At 40.2% G+C, this 18,781-nt stretch overlaps 3 protein-coding genes and 2 long non-coding RNA genes across 5 annotated transcripts in view; 3 read left to right on the plus strand and 2 right to left on the minus strand.

The window, feature by feature from the left end:
• LOC103511714 (translin-associated protein X-like) lies at positions 1-1,677 on the plus strand. The gene is made up of 4 exons (XM_008476450.1): positions 1-13; positions 217-436; positions 896-1,026; positions 1,658-1,677. The coding sequence occupies exons 1-4, from the start codon at positions 1-3 to the stop codon at positions 1,675-1,677; spliced, it is 384 nt and encodes a 127-aa protein (XP_008474672.1).
• Positions 1,678-1,938: 261 nt separating this feature from the next.
• LOC103511715 (E3 ubiquitin-protein ligase MARCH6) overlaps positions 1,939-18,781 on the minus strand; it is a 23,701-nt gene continuing 6,858 nt past the window's right edge. Inside the window, exons 10-15 of the mRNA XM_008476451.2 lie at positions 6,972-7,086; positions 5,936-6,169; positions 4,915-5,196; positions 4,300-4,470; positions 3,027-3,130; positions 1,939-2,461 (exon numbers count right to left, since the gene is read on the minus strand). Of these exons, the coding sequence (XP_008474673.1) occupies positions 2,327-2,461; positions 3,027-3,130; positions 4,300-4,470; positions 4,915-5,196; positions 5,936-6,169; positions 6,972-7,086 (1,041 nt within the window). The 3' untranslated portion in view covers positions 1,939-2,326. The remainder of the gene's footprint in view (positions 2,462-3,026; positions 3,131-4,299; positions 4,471-4,914; positions 5,197-5,935; positions 6,170-6,971; positions 7,087-18,781) is intronic.
• LOC103511710 (translin-associated protein X-like) lies at positions 7,976-11,839 on the plus strand. The gene is made up of 6 exons (XM_008476445.3): positions 7,976-8,245; positions 8,436-8,655; positions 9,115-9,245; positions 9,702-9,860; positions 10,921-11,049; positions 11,520-11,839. The coding sequence occupies exons 1-6, from the start codon at positions 8,233-8,235 to the stop codon at positions 11,702-11,704; spliced, it is 837 nt and encodes a 278-aa protein (XP_008474667.1). The 5' UTR covers positions 7,976-8,232; the 3' UTR covers positions 11,705-11,839.
• Positions 13,246-14,479, plus strand: LOC113468467. The gene is made up of 2 exons (XR_003392209.1): positions 13,246-13,363; positions 13,523-14,479. It is a non-coding gene; the product is annotated as an uncharacterized LOC113468467 (long non-coding RNA).
• LOC113468466 lies at positions 17,554-18,325 on the minus strand. Its single transcript, XR_003392208.1, has 2 exons — positions 18,218-18,325; positions 17,554-17,828 (listed from the first exon to the last, which is right to left on the minus strand). It is a non-coding gene; the product is annotated as an uncharacterized LOC113468466 (long non-coding RNA).

Below are 18,781 nucleotides of genomic sequence, written 5' to 3' on the forward strand. Positions count from 1 at the left end.
ATGAGTAATAGAGGTAAGATAAACATTACCTACCACTACCAGTTAATAGTTTTAAGTTTTAAGGCATTGTTGTAAGCTGGATAATTTAGTTGGATAACAGGCAAACTCAACAATATGTAGGTTTTATACCCTGGGAAAAACTGTGTAGGCAAGGTACCTGCCTAGAGTAAAAGTTTAAACTACAACTGTGCCCTGGTTGACCAACTTTTGTTTCAGGTTTCCGAGACAGGAGAAGAAAGGATCAGAGTAGTACAAATGTTAACATTGGTGGAAAGAAAAATCTGATTGATGAAAACTCCCCGGTAGTTCAAGAGTTTAGAAAGTATGCCATCATTATGAACACCAAGCAAGACAAATACGAGAGACTGGTCAAAATAAGCAGAGATATCACCATTGAAAGTAAAAGGGTCATTTTCTTGCTACATACGTTATTAAGGTGAGTTTAGCCAGTCTCGTTAGCTCAGAGGGTAGTGTGTCTGCGTTGTAAGTGCTAGGTCATGTGTCCGATTCCCACCCAAGGTGAATCTATCCTAAACAAATGAAGTTTGTTCCCAGAACAGCTGGCCCCCTCCTATCCTGTCTTCTTTCCCTCTTTGCTTTTGAGAGGTGATATAGAGTTACCATTCCCTCTATTAAACCTCTTGAAAAAATAAAATAATAATAAGTATGAGTAGTGTATTGTCCATCAGTCCATGTAGGGTACCTATAAGCTAAGAAAGCAGTGCTGAAGTCTCAGTTGTGTAGTGGTTTATGCAATGGATTTTTTAGTTTGCTAGTTTGAGTCCAAATACAGTTGTTATAAAATTTTAGCAATCACCATTTGTGGCAACATTCTATGTATGCTTTCCATTTTTTTTCTCCATAATAATTGAAGCCATAACTTTATTTTCTCTAGGAGTGACACTCAGAAAGTCCTAGAAGAAGCTGAGTCCAGACTAAACATCCTCATGCAAACCCATTTCAAATCTATCAAAGCTGAGTTGGTTGGTGAAGATCTCTATCAATACATACGGGCCTTCTCTGCAGGTAACTTACCTTTGAGATAATTTGAAAGAAAAATTAGAAAAAGGGCATTGACCTTTGTGCAAAATTTCAGTGGATTTGATCAAAACCTAAAATTTTAGAAAATTACCCTATTTACACAATATTTAAATCAACAAGGATTGCTTACAATTTGTACAAAATTTCAGAAAATTCCTCTTTGTAGAATTTACCCAAGGATAGCTTAAAATCTGTAGGTACCTTCATTTTTTTAAACCCCCAATCTATTTTAATCTATACCTACCCTAAAAGGAGTATGTAGTTCTTTGTAGCCTTTTCCTATTTAAACAGGGTTATAGAGTTGGTGTTTCTTGCCAGCCCCTTCCAGGCAGCTGTATTTTGTAATTTTTTACCCCATTTCCTGATCTCACTGGATTTTTTTTTCTTCTTCAACTAATTTATTAATGTGTGTGTTACGTTTGTATTATACTTCAGGGCTTCAAGAGTTCATTGAAGCGTACACATTCCTGCATTATTTGAAATCCAATCATCTCATAGGCTGGGATCATGTGGAGCAGAAAATGGAAGCAATAGGGAAGAAATTAAATGAAAAGTTTAAAAAAAAAGTGATATACCCAATAAATGTTTTTAACCTAATTTTTGGTACATGTTACAGATAAAGAGTACAGTGAATAGGGGGACTTTTTTTATCTCGCCTTTTCGCTGAGATTTTTTTTTTCTCTCTATCGGATAAGACGTTTTAACTCTGGAATACGAGGTCGTTCACAAGATTTTACCCAGTGTTTACACGGGACCAGTGCCTACTACTGGCCTCGAGTGCTGTGTTCTTACGAGACTACCACAAAAAAAATCCCAGACAAAGCTTGAAAAATTCCCAGACAAATCTGAAAAAAATCCCTCTAAAGAAATGAAAAATCCCTCAAGTAAGAACACTGCTTGTGTGTGTGATCCATCCATAACTCGCTGGCTTTTCTCTATGAATCCATGATCAGTGGGGGATTAAGTGGGATATTTACTCAGTGAAGGATAAGAGATTGGGTCTATACCAGCTTGATAGAGTTTCTCTATGAATCAATGATTAGTGGGATCTTTTCGGTACTTGTTCAGAAGTCACGTCAATGGAAGCTTTCACAATTTGAGTAGTGAACCGTGTTATTATACGGTTAGGTTAGGCACAAAAAGGAGCTTACTTTTTCATTATCGTGGCTTCTGAATAATTACCGTATTTTCTCAGTGAAGGATAAGCGATTGGCTCGATGGCTTTTCTCTATGAATCCATGGGGATATTGTAGGATATTTTCTCAGTGCAGGATTAGAGGGTCTTTCACGTGGCCGTCTGAGTTCCTCTAGAAGCGCTGGCTCCCGGCCTATTCTTGGCGGAATTGTAGTTGACCAAGGTCCGGCCGATGAGGTATTTATCATTCTTAATGTGCTCGTACAGCTGAATGAATTGCTCCACCTGAGGGGAAAATCGGAACAAAAACAGTTATAGGAAACTGGAAAAAATGCTTTGACTTCTAGATCCCGAGATAAATCGATTAAAAAAATGCCGGTAAATCGTGAACTTTGACGTCACGGTATACGCTCCGGTAGGCGATGACGTCACATCAAATGTCTCGAGCAAAGCTCCCTCGCAGGTAACGCATTAATGTGTTTGTGCGCATACGTTTCTGCGCAAAAAATGCTTCTGGCAGTAAACACAGGGTATGTTCTATTCTATTTTTCTTTATTGCCTTTTCCCATACGTAAGGGGTTGACGTTTTTCGTCAGCCTCCCAATCAGCCTTAGGGTGATTGCTTTTGGGCTGACATTTGGTTTGGCTACAAAAATTTACGAGTATTTGTCTAGCACCCAATTTCAGGCTGGTCTCCTCCCTCTTTAAAGTCCCTAATTAGATATGTACCTACTACCTAGCTAATTAAATACTATTAGGTCCAGGATTTCAGCGAGGGGGGGAACAAAAGGGGGAGGGGCAAAAGTTCGCCCCGAACGGGAATCAAACCCGAGGCCTAGCGTTTGCTTACCTGGACGTAGATGACGAAAACCACCACCACGATCACCAAAATGAACGGATAGATCCTCCGCGCCACGAGGTTCCTCAGGGCGCTATTCCTTACGAACAGGGGCACTGTAAAAGATAAAGTAGAGTTTTCTAAAAAAATAATGGGGAAAAAAGATTAATTAATACTTCGTTTTTCGATTGCAAATATTTCAACGGGTTACTTTCTGGTGTTCCCGTGTTGACCCAGCACCTAAATGGGAAGTATTGTGTCTCTTCTCGCCCATCTGATGAGAGGCATACTACGGGATGGGCATGCTACGACACAGACCACAAGCGTCCAATGTAGCAGTTGTTTCATCGCTACGAAAAAAAAACGGCGGTGAAACACTCATCTTTTTTAAAAAAAAAAAAAAAAAAAGAGAAGACGAAGGAGGAAGAAGAAGAAGAAGAAGCCGAAGGAGAGGAAGATATATCGGACGCTTATGGGCAATAGTTGGAGCATCATAACCACGTTTTCCCTCTGGAAACTAAATAGACGGGGAACCTTTAGAGGTTAGATGAAGTGTTTTTACTTTCCTTATCCTATAGGAAGGAAAGTAATGTAATCGGGTCAAATTTTCGATGGTCAGATTTTAGTGCCAAAACACGTTTTGAGGTCCCTAGAGCCTAAATCCAAAGTTTCAGCCATTGGTCCGTGTGTGTGTCTCTGTGTCTGTCTGTCTGTAAACAAAATATCTCAAGAACGGTAAGAGCTAGAGACTTGAAATTTGATATGTAGCTGTCAAATGTGACAAGGATGCGACACGAAACTTTTGGTTAAGACCGGCGCAACGCTTGGCGGCATTTTAGCGCTTTTTGGCGTTTTTCGGTGTAATTTAACAATATCTTGGGAACGGTATAAGCTAAAGTTCATAAATGTGACAAGGATGCAACACAAAACGTTTGCTTGAGATGGTTGCTGCGCTTGGCGGTATTTTGACCGCTTTTGGACAGATTTCGACCGTTTTTTGGCGGTTTTCAGCTATACTGACTAAACGGTTAGAGATATTGTAAAAGTTACTATAGAACATAAAAATAAGCATCATTCAATAGGATAAGGAAAGTCGTGTGATGTTCACAACAGATTTTCTAAGTGTGTATTTATATTTACACATCATTGGTAGGTACAGATCTACTTATTACCTAGCTATTTGCGAGCTTTTAGAGGTGATGGTGTTGTTAGTCTATTATTTTTGTTATGTCATGGTAGTAGATATCAACATAAATATATGTACTATACGGTACTTATTATTAACATGAAAACCAGGCGGGGCCCATCATGGTGATAGCGGCGGCTATTTTGGTATAGAGAACCCCGAGGGCCCAGTTGTGCCAAATCCAGAGGACGGGCGTCTGGTCCAACGGGACCCGGAACGGGACGACGATAATGAGCTCCAGACAGAGGCCGAAGAGAAGCGGGATGATGCCTGGGGGACAGAGGGAATACACATCTCAATATGACCAGAGATGAGCCAAAAAGATCGAGGTACTGTTCTAGGACCTTATTCAAGAAACCATCTACTTTTTTGCACCTTGAATTTAAGTTGAAAAAAAAAAAAACATTATAATAAAAATCCTTAAGCCTCATTGGTCTTGTAACTTATTGGTCCAAATACATCCCTGGTAAACTATCTTACAGGCTCACAGTGAAAGTGGCAGTTATTTCCAAATCAAATCTTTTTCTTTTTAACTTTATTTAATTTTTTTGTTGTGATAAATTGTGATAAAATATAAATAATAAATAAGTAGGTATATACACAATTTTCCTTCATACTAACTTACGAGTAACAGCTTAAATTATGTCTATTTTTTTGATATTTATTCGTGCTTTCAATTAAATGAAATAAATGTTTAATCATTTATTTCCTCACCTATCAATATAACGAGTCCAATGGCCATCTTGGCGGCGAGCAAACTCCACACGCCCAGCTTCCGCATCATTTCCACACGGCCGAGCGGTAACCAGCGCCGCACCACGGTCACCATTTTGGCCACCAGCCAGCACAGATAGAGACCGCAGGACGCCGTGTAGAGCTCGTGAATGCCGGGGCCTCCGGGGGAGGGGCTGGCGGGGGACGGAGCGGGAGGCGCGCCCGCCGGCCCTGGCCGCGGGGCGACGGGAATCGCCGGCCAGAACATCATAGCACGCCGGCCTGGGGGGAGAAAATAATAATAGTGGGTATTTAAAAAGGACTAATATTATTATTTAATGTTGTTCTTGCTTTAGGGGCTTTAGCTTACATCGAATGATGACGACAGAAAAAAAAAAGATATCTTTTTGTGTCTGACATACATAATTTTCTTCCTCTACCATTTAATATTGTTGTTTTCAAGTGTCATGGAATTTGGCCATTCTTTAATAAATTATAAATGTGTCAGAAGAAGAAAAGATGAACCATCACGAGTACCAGTAAAGATTTCCTGTGGTATGTTTTTTTTTTTTTTTTTTTTTAAATTAGGGGGATTACAGAAAAAAGAAAAGATATCTTTTTGTGTCTGACATACATAATTTTCTTCCTCTACCATTTAATATTGTTATTTTCAAGTGTCAAGGAACTTGGCCATTCTTTAATAAATTATAAATGTGTCAGAAGAAGAAAAGATGAACCATCATGAGTACCAATAAAGATTTCCTGTGGTATGTTTTTTTTTTTTTTTTAAGATAGAGTAACTACTAAGGTCTTATCGTCCCAAAATTGAAGACAAAAGGAAGGATAGGAGAAAGCCAGCCGGTCCAAGAACGAACATTATGTGTTCAAGATAAAATCTGCCCCGGGGGGAAATCGAACCCGCGACCTAGCGCTTACAAGGTAGACGCACTACCCTCCAAGCTAACTAGACTGGCTCATAAATGAAAACTCGCTTCGTTCAGCCAGCAAAAAAAAAACTTACCTAACCACACAGGTACAGTGAGTAGTACAAAGCTAGATACAACCAGAGACACACACACCAAGGCGAGTAGGCCGACAATTCTAGCGAAGAAATATGAGGGTCGTGTGTACGGCTGGAACCCTGTAGGGCCGCCAATTTGAAGCAAGGCCTGGTGGGCCGCCCCGAGGTCGTTGCCCAGGGCCGGAAAGTTGGCTTCTTGGCGGACTGGGTGACGGGGGGACTCGGTTTCATCCCCTGAAATTAAAGAGTTAAAAAATCACTGTTAGGTAACGCGCTTGCTTGCCATGCAGGAGGTCCCAGGTTCGATGCTCACCATCGGCAAAAATTTGTACTCGTTTTTCGATTGCAAATATTTCTACGGGTTACTTTCTGATTGACTCGTGATGACCCAGCAACTAAATGGGAAGTATTGTGTCTCTTATCGCCTATCTGATGAGGGACATACTACGGGATGTGCATGCTACGCCACCATCGGCAAAAAATTGTACTCGTTTTTCGATTGCAAATATTTCTACGGGTTACTTTCTGATTGGCTCGTGATGACCCAGCAACTAAATGGGAAGTATTGTGTCTCTTATCGCCTATCTGATGAGGGACATACTACGGGATGTGCATGCTACGACATATACCACACAAGCGTTCAATGTAAGACTTGTTTCATTGCTACAAAATAAGAAAGGCAGTGAAACACTTTTTTTTAAGTTCATGAACATTATTGTAATCCTTTCACCCCATGCACATCTACAATTATTGTAGGAGAGATTAAACAAATGAGTGGTAAATCATTCTAACACTCACCCAACAAGTACGACTTGAGGTTGAGAAAATAGGACACCACTCGGCACCACACCCGCAGACCACACAAGCGTTCAATGTAAGACTTGTTTCATTGCTACAAAATAAGAAAGGCAGTGAAACACTGTTTTTTTTTTTTTTTTTTAAGTTCATGAACATTATTGTAATCCTTTCACCCCATGCACATCTACAATTGTAGGAGAGATTGAACAAATGAGTGGTAAATCATTCTAACACTCACCCAACAAGTACGACTTGAGGTTGAGAAAATAGGACACCACTCGGCACCACACCCGGATCACATTCTTGAGCCACACGCGGGTTTGACTCTGTTCCAGTATCGCCGGCAGTACCACCTACAACAGGAATAGAATAGTTTACATATGTAGGATAGGAGTAAATAAATGCAGTTTCTTTGTGGTATTATATGTATGTATTATATGTTATATACCTCAGCAGTTGCTGAATTGGGGTCTTGGCCTTGAGCTTTGGCATATAGGTATTTCAAATGGGAAGAACTTGAAAATACTTCATGTATAATGGTTATATTAATAGGTAGGATTACTCTTTGTATGTTTTTCTAAACACATCTCCCTCTATCCGACCTTCAGGCCGGGCACCTCCATCGCCACCTCCATTCTGATTGGGGTTCATAGGGCCCGGGGTGATGGTCTCTAGCCATGTTTAATTGGCTCGTCCTGAACCGCAGTCAACCATCGTGAGGACTTGGGCTTATTCTTCTTCTTCTCTTCCTTTTTTACGTGCCAGCCCTATTATTTTGTATTTTATCATGTGACTTTTTCAGTCATCATACGAAATCTCTCTTTGGACTCCTTTGGACAATGGTCCCCTAAAACACCTGCTGCCATTCCAAACTACCTATTATAAAATTTTGTATGATTAGGTACTGAATTTAATCGAATACAACTCTTGTTAGCTTGGGAGCTGGCGCGTCGACCTTGTAAGAGCTAGTCGATTTCCGCTCGGACGGATTTTATCCTGAACGGATAATGTTCGTTCTCAGAAACGGCTGACTTTCTCTCTCTTCAATTTCGGGACGATATAACACCCCAGCACTCTCAGCAGCAGGAACAGTTTCCTACTTTAGTGTAGAGCACATTGCATAATCAAAAGCATTCTAGGCGTTCATACAAATTTTTCAGTATCTAGGAAAAAAACTTTTCGCTCTAACAAAACGGTGTGCGCGGGAATAATTCAAAAACAAAAATTACTTTTGAGTTTTGACTGAAATGAAAAATGGAACTTTGAAAAAAGTTTTGTGGAAACGGAAACTGTGAAGTTACAAAGGTTTATTGGCATTTTTTTCCAATTTCGTTTTACTAATCTTTACCAAAAGCTCAAAGCTCTCAAAGTCAGTTACAGTCGTTTTGCTACTAGAGTTCAGTGTTCAGTGGGTAAACAGATTTTTGTAGCTCTCAGAAACTTTAGATTTTTAAGAAGTCCAATCTCCAGAACCTCTTGTTGAAGCCCAAAGTTCCATCATGAGTAATAGAGGTAAGATAAACATGACCTACCAGTTAATAGTTTTAAGGCATTGTTGTAAGCTGGATAATTTAGTTGGATAACAGGCAAACTCAACAATATGTAGGTTTTATACCCTGGGAAAAACTGTGTAGGCAAGGTACCTGCCTAGAGTAAAAGTTTAAACTACAACTGTGCCCTGGTTGACCAACTTTTGTTTCAGGTTTCCGAGACAGGAGAAGAAAGGATCAGAGTAGTACAAATGTTAACATTGGTGGAAAGAAAAATCTGATTGATGAAAACTCCCCGGTAGTTCAAGAGTTTAGAAAGTATGCCATCATTATGAACACCAAGCAAGACAAATACGAGAGACTGGTCAAAATAAGCAGAGATATCACCATTGAAAGTAAAAGGGTCATTTTCTTGCTACATACGTTATTAAGGTGAGTTTAGCCAGTCTCGTTAGCTCAGAGGGTAGTGTGTCTGCGTTGTAAGTGCTAGGTCATGTGTCCGATTCCCACCCAAGGTGAATCTATCCTAAACAAATGAAGTTTGTTCCCAGAACAGCTGGCCCCCTCCTATCCTGTCTTCTTTCCCTCTTTGCTTTTGAGAGGTGATATAGAGTTACCATTCCCTCTATTAAACCTCTTGAAAAAATAAAATAATAATAAGTATGAGTAGTGTATTGTCCATCAGTCCATGTAGGGTACCTATAAGCTAAGAAAGCAGTGCTGAAGTCTCAGTTGTGTAGTGGTTTATGCAATGGATTTTTTAGTTTGCTAGTTTGAGTCCAAATACAGTTGTTATAAAATTTTAGCAATCACCATTTGTGGCAACATTCTATGTATGCTTTCCATTTTTTTTCTCCATAATAATTGAAGCCATAACTTTATTTTCTCTAGGAGTGACACTCAGAAAGTCCTAGAAGAAGCTGAGTCCAGACTAAACATCCTCATGCAAACCCATTTCAAATCTATCAAAGCTGAGTTGGTTGGTGAAGATCTCTATCAATACATACGGGCCTTCTCTGCAGGTAACTTACCTTTGAGATAATTTGAAAGAAAAATTAGAAAAAGGGCATTGACCTTTGTGCAAAATTTCAGTGGATTTGATCAAAACCTAAAATTTTAGAAAATTGCCCTATTTACACAATATTTAAATCAACAAGGATTGCTTACAATTTGTACAAAATTTCAGAAAATTCCTCTATGTAGAATTTACCCAAGGATAGCTTAAAATCTGTAGGTACCTTCATTTTTTTTAAACCCCCAATCTATTTTAATCTATACCTACCCTAAAGGGAGTATGTAGTTCTTTGTAGCCTTTTCCTATTTAAACAGGGTTATAGAGTTGGTGTTTCTTGCCAGCCCCTCCCAGGCAGCTGTATTTTGTAATTTTTTACCCCATTTCCTGATAATTTCTCACTGGATTTTTTTTTCTTCTTCAACTAGTTTATTAATGTGTGTGTTACGTTTGTATTATACTTCAGGGCTACAAGAGTTCATTGAAGCGTACACATTCCTGCATTATTTGAAATCCAATCATCTCATAGGCTGGGATCATGTGGAGCAGAAAATGGAAGAGCTGTGCGGTCCCGAGGCAGAAGAATCTCAAGTAAAACTGCTAACTCCCACTGAATTTGTTTTGGGTGAGTAAAAGCCCACTTGTCGAGAGTTTCATCAGATTTTTCCGAATGACAATGTAAGGTAATTTCAATGAGAGCCTTAAGGTTCATTCCCACTTGTGGGTTTCATTCGAATTTTTTTCCGAATGTCCTGTATATAGTGTAATTTAAATGAGAGTGTTCCCACTACACACGACACGACTTTTTTCCGAACGACACAAAATGTCCTGTAGGCAATGTAATTTAAATGAGAGTGTTGCCACTTACGCACGATTATATTCCCCGGAACAACAAGTCAGACAAGTGGGAACAGGCCTTAAGGTCTTGCTGTACCTACGTACGCTATAATGAACCAACTCCATTTGTCTGTGTTGCGTTAGCACAGTTAGAAAGAAATCATGCTCTCTCCTAAATTTTTTGTGGTAAAGCAGAGCTTTTTTACTTTTGTGGATACCACAACATTACTAAGTGACTCCTTTGTAATCAATATCCAATTGTCCATATTTCAATAATCTTTTTACACTGGTAATGTCGCCACTGGTCGCTACTCGATTAAAGTAGCTACTCAATTGTCCTCACGAGGCTTAAGTGACTCCTTTGCAATCAATGTCCAATTGTCCATATTTCAATAATCTTTTTACACTCGTAATGTCGCCACTGGTCGCTACTCGATTAAAGTAGCTACTCAGTTATTCTCACGAGGCTGAGTGCACCCCGAACTCCAAGCACAGAGCCGAAAAAAAAACCTCGGCCCCGCAGGGAATCGAACCCGGGCCTCCTGTGTGCAAGCCTAGTGTGATTCCCACTCGGCCACAGAGACTACTCCTACGTACGCTATAATTAATCAGGGGAATCTAATTGTATTATGTATAAACATTGTTAACATACTATCATGTATTTGGACAATAAAAATAATTGAATTGAATCGAACCCGGGCCTCCTGTGTGCAAGCCTAGTGTGATACCCACTCGGCCACAGAGACTACTCCTACGTACGCTATAATTAATCAACTCAGTTTGAATATGTTACTTTAGAACAATAAAGAAATCATCCTGAAACTGAGTACATCCCTGTGTTATTTCAGGGGTGGGTGATTTATCAGGAGAACTCATGCGCTATGCTATCGGCAGTGTAGCAGCAGGGTCGGACTCAACAGATTGCATCAACGCTACTAATACAGTACGAGATCTTTATGTTGCCATGCTGGCTTCGGGTATGTTTTATATAGGCCTAGTTCGTAGGATCTGGGTTTGACCCCTATTCGAGTCAAGGATCATTTTTTTTTTATTATTTTTTTTTTATTATTAATATTTTTACTAGTTATTTTCTTTATAATAGAGATTTAACGTGACTGTATAACTGTCAAGAGCGCTAAGGTTTCTAGTATGTATTCCAGATTCTAGTGATAAGGGTTTACACTCCCTTTGGTGACACGCTACCTATCTCATGTTAACCTCACCCAGCCTAAGTGGGGCTGAGAAAAAGGTGTTCTCAATCGTGGCATGCCCATCCTCAAGTATGTCCCTCAACTCTCTCATAAGATGGGCCATAGGAGACACAGTTCTTCCCATTTAGTTTTATTTAACTACCGTAAACTGAGGTGACTTTGCACCACTTTTACTCAAATTTTTGGATACCTTGTTATAACTTTGTAACCAAATATCATTTCTCTTTCATTCTCAGGGGTTTCCCGGGTAAAAGAAGCCTCTCGCAAGCTGGCCGTACTCAAACAATCCCTTCAGAAGATGGAAAGGACCGTTTACACTGTCAAGGTACGCGGCTCCGAGATGCCGCGTCACGTGATAGCTCATGTTGTGAACGAGTCTGAGCATGATGTTGATGATAGCATCGATGAGGGCTTCTACTGAAGTGCCTTGGGTTTTTATACTGTCATACTCCCGGGACGGAGATTTTATACTCTGGGAGCCTTGTTTTGATGGGACGTCACACACTGGCTTCGCCTTTTTTGGCGGGACGAAGGTTTTTTTTTTTTTTTTTTTTTTTTTTTTTTTTTTTTTTTTTTTTTTTTGTGGATTTTTTTTTTTTTTTTTTTTTTTTTTTTTTTTTTTTTTTTTTTTTTCAAGTGTGAAAAAGGACTATAATTATTATTTCTATTGTTGTTATTTTCAAAGGCCAAGGAAAAGGAACTTGACCACTAGGCCAGTCTCCCATAACTTGTAAATATGTATGTAAGTAGAAGAAATGATGAACCATCATGAGAACCCCGTGGCTTAGTGGGTTTCACGCCGAAGGTCCAGGGTTCGATTACCGACGGGGTCGAACTTTCTTTGGCCTCGTGGGGACAATTGAGGAGCTACTTTAATCGAGTAGCGACCAGGAATGAAGACTGATTGCAAAGGAGGCACTTTGTCGTGCTGTGATATTCAAAAAAGTTCTGAAAAACCCCGGCTTTACCACAAACAATTCCTGATTTGATTTTGCATAGATAAAAGTAATCAGGCAAAATTATAATGAATCAAACCATGTCAACAAATTGTGTTTTATTTAGACTGTCTCACACAAAGTCAGGACAGACTCACAACCACCAACAGTTTGCAAACACCCTGTGCTTCTTATTTTGTACACAGTACACATTCTATACAAATCTTTTCAGCCTTTGGTGCATTCCTCCACAGAGGTTCTCGCTTTTGTCATTATTTTTCCAAGTCACGCGCAGACCGTCTGAACGTGTGGCGGAAAAAGGTTCAGACCGTGATCTGTCGTACGGTCTGACATACCTAGGTCTCGAGCTTTTTCAGACCGTCTGAGCGTGTGTGGCGGAAAAAGGTTCAGACTGCGGTCTCATACAGTCTGCATACCTAGGTCTCAAGTCTCGAGCTTTTTCAGACCGTTTGAACGTGTGTGGCGGAAAAAGGTTCAGACTGCGGTCTCATACGGTCTGACATACCTAGGTCTCGAGCTTTTTCGGCCACACGTTCAGACAGTCTGAGTGTGAGTGGCGGGGCATACATAAGATCTATAGTAAATTCACCATAATATGCACAGGCACTCTGCTTTATGTTTAAAATTATGCCAAAAGCGAAAAACAGTGTATGAGAACGCACCATTTATTTATACACAGTAGACAGTTTTGGAAGCGTTTATTGTTCATCATTCTCGAATGATTTTTCAGGAAAACCGAAGCCCAATCGTAGGGCAAAACGAAATCGTACGATTGAATTTCGGATTTTTACGGAAACGCCCGAATGTCAAATCGTAGGGGCAAAACGAATATACACGATTCGATTTCGGACTTTTCAGGCTTATCCGAGTGAGTAGGTAATTAATTCGAGAATAGAAGAACAAAAAACGCAATGTGTACAATGTAGATCTCTGTTGACCTAATATAAATTGAAAGGTATAAAATATCACATATACAGAGGTAGGATATCACACGATATGGGGTGTACAATGTAGATCTCTGTTGACCTAATATAAATTGAAAGGTATAAAATATCACATATACAGAGGTAGGATATCACACGATATGGGAGAGCGAAATTTAATCCGACAATTTTTTATTGTAGGTAGGAAAAAATTGACGCCATAGGTGCATTTTTATTTTAATGTTAAATGTTCCACCGCCGGTTTTATTTCGTAGCAATGAAACAACTGACTTACATTAGATGTGGTCTGTGTCGTAGCATGCCCATCTTGTAGGTGTATGAGACAATTTTTTATTGTAGGTAGGAAAAAATTGACGCCATAGGTGCATTTTTATTTTAATGTTAAGTGTTTCACCGCCGGTTTTATTTCGTAGCAATGAAACAACTGACTTACATTAGATGTGGTCTGTGTCGTAGCATGCCCATCTTGTAGGTGTATGGTCAGACTGATCACATAGTATGGAAAAGAAAATTGCTACATTATACATTGTATTGCCGTATCGTGTGATCCTACCTTAAGAAATAAAGGAAAAATATACATTTCAGTGAAAGGGGGGGGGTTAACATAAACAAAATTAAATTCACTAGTCATTTAAATTTATTATTATGGTTAAAAAAAAAAAATAATAATAAATAAATAAAAAAAAAATATGAAAACATTAACTAAAGTCCGAGACCACAACTGATTAAACTTGATTTAAATTAAACTCATTGAATTAGGGCTTAGGCAATCTCTTATCTTTAGAATCAGGGAATTAGGCAATCTCTTATCTTTAGAATCAGAATGTTTAATCCAATCGTAACCCGAGTTACGAGTTTAATTTAGATTATAGTCCCGGCCTCTTTTTTTGTTTTTTTTTGTTTTTTTTTTTTTTTTTTTTGAATTGGAGAAGGAAAGAGACTCCAATAGGGAAGAAATTAAATGAAAAGTTTAAAAAAAAGTGATATACCCAATAAATGTTTTTAACCTAATTTTTGGTACATGTTACAGATAAAGAGTACAGTGAATATGGGGACTTTTTTTTTCATCAGACTTTATCTCGCCTTTTTGCTGAGATTTTTTTTTCTCTCTATCGGATAAGACGTTTTAACTCTGGAATACGAGGTCGTTCACGAGATTTTAACCAGTGTTTACACGGGACCAGTGCCTACTACTGGCCTCGAGTGCTGTGTTCTTACGAGACTACCACAAAAAAAATCCCAGACAAAGCTTGAAAAATTCCCAGACAAATCTGAAAAAAAATCCCTCTAAAGAAATGAAAAATCCCTCAAGTAAGAACACTGCTTGTGTGTTAGGGTGGAGTGAAAAAAAAAATGTTCGAATTTAAAAACGCCTGATATGTCAAAAGTTGCGTATTGATGAGTAGATTAATCCCTGAGTTTTTCTTTTTACTCTGGTAATGCCGCCACTGGTCGTTCCTCGATTAAAGCAGCTACTCAATTGTCCTCACAAGGCTGAGTGCACCCCGAACTCTAAGCACAGAGCCGAAAAAAACCTCGGCCCCGCAGGGAATCGAACCCGGACCTCCTGCGTGCAAGCCTAGTGTGATACCCACTCGGCCAGTGTGTGTGATCCATCCATAACTCGCTGGCTTTTCTCTATGAATCCATGATCAGTGGGGGATTAAGTGGGATATTTACACAGTGAAGGATAAGAGATTGGGTCTATCTATACCAGCTTGATAGAGTTTCTCTATGAATCAATGATTGGTGGGATCTTTTCGGTACTTGTTCAGAAGTCACGTCAATGGAAGCTTTCACAATTTGAGTAGTGAACCGTGTTATTATACGGTTAGGTTAGGCACAAAAAGGAGCTTACTTTTTCATTATCGTGGCTTCTGAATAATTACCGTATTTTCTCAGTGAAGGATAAGCGATTGGCTCGATGGCTTTTCTCTATGAATCCATGGGGATATTGTAGGATATTTTCTCAGTGCAGGATTAGAGGGTCTTTCACGTGGCCGTCTGAGTTCCTCTAGAAGCGCTGGCTCCCGGCCTATTCTTGGCGGAATTGTAGTTGACCAAGGTCCGGCCGATGAGGTATTTATCATTCTTAATGTGCTCGTACAGCTGAATGAATTGCTCCACCTGAGGGGAAAATCGGAACAAAAACAGTTATAGGAAACTGGATAAAATGCTTCAGGCAGTAAACACAGGGTATGTTCTATTCTATTTTTCTTTATTGCCTTTTCCCATAGGTAAGGGGTTGGCGTTTTTCGTCAGCCTCCCAATCAGCCTTAGGGTGATTGCTTTTGGGCTGACATTTGGTTTGGCTACAAAAATTTACGAGTATTTGTCTAGCACCCAATTTCAGGCTGGTCTCCTCCCTCTTTGAAGTCCCTAATTAGATATGTACCTACTACCTAGCTAATTAAAAACTATTAGGTCCAGGATTTCAGCGAGGGGGGGGACAAAAGGGGGAGGGGCAAAAGTTCGCCCCGAACGAATCAAACCCGCGGCCTAGCGTTTGCTTACCTGGACGTAGATGACGAAAACCACCACCACGATCACCAAAATGAACGGATAGATCCTCCGCGCCACGAGGTTCCTCAGGGCGCTATTCCTTACGAACAGGGGCACTATAAAAGATAAAGTAGAGTTTTCTAAAAAAATAATGGGGAAAAAAGATTAATTAAACATAGTAAACCCCTCCAAACCATGAAAGTAACCGGCTGGTACTCCAAGGCAAAAGATGGGACGATGTGGAGGCTCATTGTGGAGGAGGCGAGGGTACTTCTAGGTTCCATCAAGGCCAGGGTATAGCAGCTTGGGCAGGGGAAAAAATACTGGTCACAATAGATCCAAAGAGGTCGCAGTGTTAATTGCATACTCTCTTGAGAGAGGAGCAACCAGTCCCATAATAGAATAGAATAGAAGGGCAACACAAGTTAAATTAATAAAATAAAAAAAAATAGTAAACCCCTCCAAACCATGAAAGTAACCGGCTGGTACTCCAAGGCAAAAGATGGGACGATGTGGAGGCTCATTGTGGAGGAGGCCAAGGCCCACCCCGGGCTGTAGTGCCGTTTGGTAAGGTAAGTAAAACCCCACCCGTGCCTTGCCACATTGGGTTTAGAATACTTACTATGCAGAAAAACAAACAATTGATTACCAAAAAAAAAAAAAAAATCAATTTATTATTTTGTATATGTATTTCATGTTTGTCATTGTTGGGTCAACACGGTTATTAATCTCATTTTGTTAATATTGTAGAATAAAAGTAATATTATTAAAATCTAAATCCTGATTTATTTGTGGTGAAGCTGAGAGCTTCTTCACAATTTTTGTGGATATCACAGCATTACTAAGAGCCTCCTGTACTATTTCTGACATATCTATAGTTTTTCTTTTTACTCTGGTAATGCCGCCACTGGTCGTTCCTCGATTAAAGCAGCTACTCAATTGTCCTCACAAGGCTGAGTGCACCCCGAACTCTAAGCACAGAGCCGAAAAAAACCTCGGCCCCGCAGGGAATCGAACCCGGACCTCCTGCGTGCAAGCCTAGTGTGATACCCACTCGGCCACGGAGGTTGCTAGAATACTTACTGTTTGTGATTTTGCTTTCCCAATTGTTGTTAATCTCATTTTGTTAATACTGTTGAATAAAAGTAATATTATTACCTATCGAGTAGGCTGTTATATACGGCACGGACAGGATCAGACTCAGGCTGAGAATCACCGGGATGGCCAAATCCTGCAGTAACATCCTCAAGGACATCTCCCGAAAGCCGTTCCGGAAGAGCGCCTCGATGGTGCGTTTGATGGGCCAGTCGGGGCCCATCATGGTGATAGCGGCGGCTATTTTGGTATAGAGAACCCCGAGGGCCCAGTTGTGCCAAATCCAGAGGACGGGCGTCTGGTCCAACGGGACCCGGAACGGGACGACGATAATGAGCTCCAGACAGAGGCCGAAGAGAAGCGGGATGATGCCTGGGGGACAGAGGGAATACACATCTCAATATGACCAGAGATGAGCCAAAAAGATCGAGGTACTGTTCTAGGACCTTATTCAAGAAACCATCTACTTTTTTGCACCTTGAATTTAAGTTGAAAAAAAAAAAAACATTATAATAAAAATCCTTAAGCCTCATTGGTCTTGTAACTTATTGGTCCAAATACCTCCCTGGTAAACTATCTTACAGGCTCACAGTGAAAGTGGCAGTTATTTCCAAATCAAATCTTTTTCTTTTTAACTTTATTTAATTTTTTTTCTATGAATCAATGATTAGTGGGATCTTTTCGGTACTTGTTCAGAAGTCACGTCAATGGAAGCTTTCACAATTTGAGTAGTGAACCGTGTTATTATACGGTTAGGTTAGGCACAAAAAGGAGCTTACTTTTTCATTATCGTGGCTTCTGAATAATTACCGTATTTTCTCAGTGAAGGATAAGCGATTGGCTCGATGGCTTTTCTCTATGAATCCATGGGGATATTGTAGGATATTTTCTCAGTGCAGGATTAGAGGGTCTTTCACGTGGCCGTCTGAGTTCCTCTAGAAGCGCTGGCTCCCGGCCTATTCTTGGCGGAATTGTAGTTGACCAAGGTCCGGCCGATGAGGTATTTATCATTCTTAATGTGCTCGTACAGCTGAATGAATTGCTCCACCTGAGGGGAAAATCGGAACAAAAACAGTTATAGGAAACTGGAAAAAATGCTTCTGGCAGTAAACACAGGGTATGTTCTATTCTATTTTTCTTTATTGCCTTTTCCCATACGTAAGGGGTTGACGTTTTTCGTCAGCCTCCCAATCAGCCTTAGGGTGATTGCTTTTGGGCTGACATTTGGTTTGGCTACAAAAATTTACGAGTATTTGTCTAGCACCCAATTTCAGGCTGGTCTCCTCCCTCTTTAAAGTCCCTAATTAGATATGTACCTACTACCTAGCTAATTAAATACTATTAGGTCCAGGATTTCAGCGAGGGGGGGAACAAAAGGGGGAGGGGCAAAAGTTCGCCCCGAACGGGAATCAAACCCGAGGCCTAGCGTTTGCTTACCTGGACGTAGATGACGAAAACCACCACCACGATCACCAAAATGAACGGATAGATCCTCCGCGCCACGAGGTTCCTCAGGGCGCTATTCCTTACGAACAGGGGCACTGTAAAAGATAAAGTAGAGTTTTCTAAAAAAATAATGGGGAAAAAAGATTAATTAATACTTCGTTTTTCGATTGCAAATATTTCAACGGGTTACTTTCTGGTGTTCCCGTGTTGACCCAGCACCTAAATGGGAAGTATTGTGTCTCTTCTCGCCCATCTGATGAGAGGCATACTACGACACAGACCACAAGCGTCCAATGTAGCAGTTGTTTCATCGCTACGAAACAAAAAAGGCGGTGAAACACTCATCTTTTTTAATAAAATAAAAAAAAATAGTAAACCCCTCCAAACCATGAAAGTAACCGGCTGGTACTCCAAGGCAAAAGATGGGACGATGTGGAGGCTCATTGTGGAGGAGGCCAAGGCCCACCCCGGGCTGTAGTGCCGTTTAGTAAGTAAGTAAGTACCCTCAGGGGCTGGATAAGAGGGGCAAGTGCTATTTAGATCGGAAGAGCGGCT

This window comes from Diaphorina citri, unplaced genomic scaffold (assembly GCF_000475195.1).
Source record: "Diaphorina citri unplaced genomic scaffold, Diaci psyllid genome assembly version 1.1 scaffold744, whole genome shotgun sequence".
NCBI classification, from domain to species: Eukaryota; Metazoa; Arthropoda; class Insecta; order Hemiptera; family Psyllidae; genus Diaphorina; species Diaphorina citri.

Excerpts from the sequence above, each read along its gene's own strand:
- LOC103511714 (XM_008476450.1), top strand. Across the intron at positions 437-895 it reads TTGCTACATACGTTATTAAG|GAGTGACACTCAGAAAGTCC; the intron begins GTGAGTTTAGCC and ends TATTTTCTCTAG. Across the intron at positions 1,027-1,657 it reads CATACGGGCCTTCTCTGCAG|ATAAAGAGTACAGTGAATAG; the intron begins GTAACTTACCTT and ends TACATGTTACAG.
- LOC103511710 (XM_008476445.3), top strand. Across the intron at positions 9,861-10,920 it reads TCCCACTGAATTTGTTTTGG|GGGTGGGTGATTTATCAGGA; the intron begins GTGAGTAAAAGC and ends GTGTTATTTCAG. Across the intron at positions 11,050-11,519 it reads TGTTGCCATGCTGGCTTCGG|GGGTTTCCCGGGTAAAAGAA; the intron begins GTATGTTTTATA and ends TTTCATTCTCAG.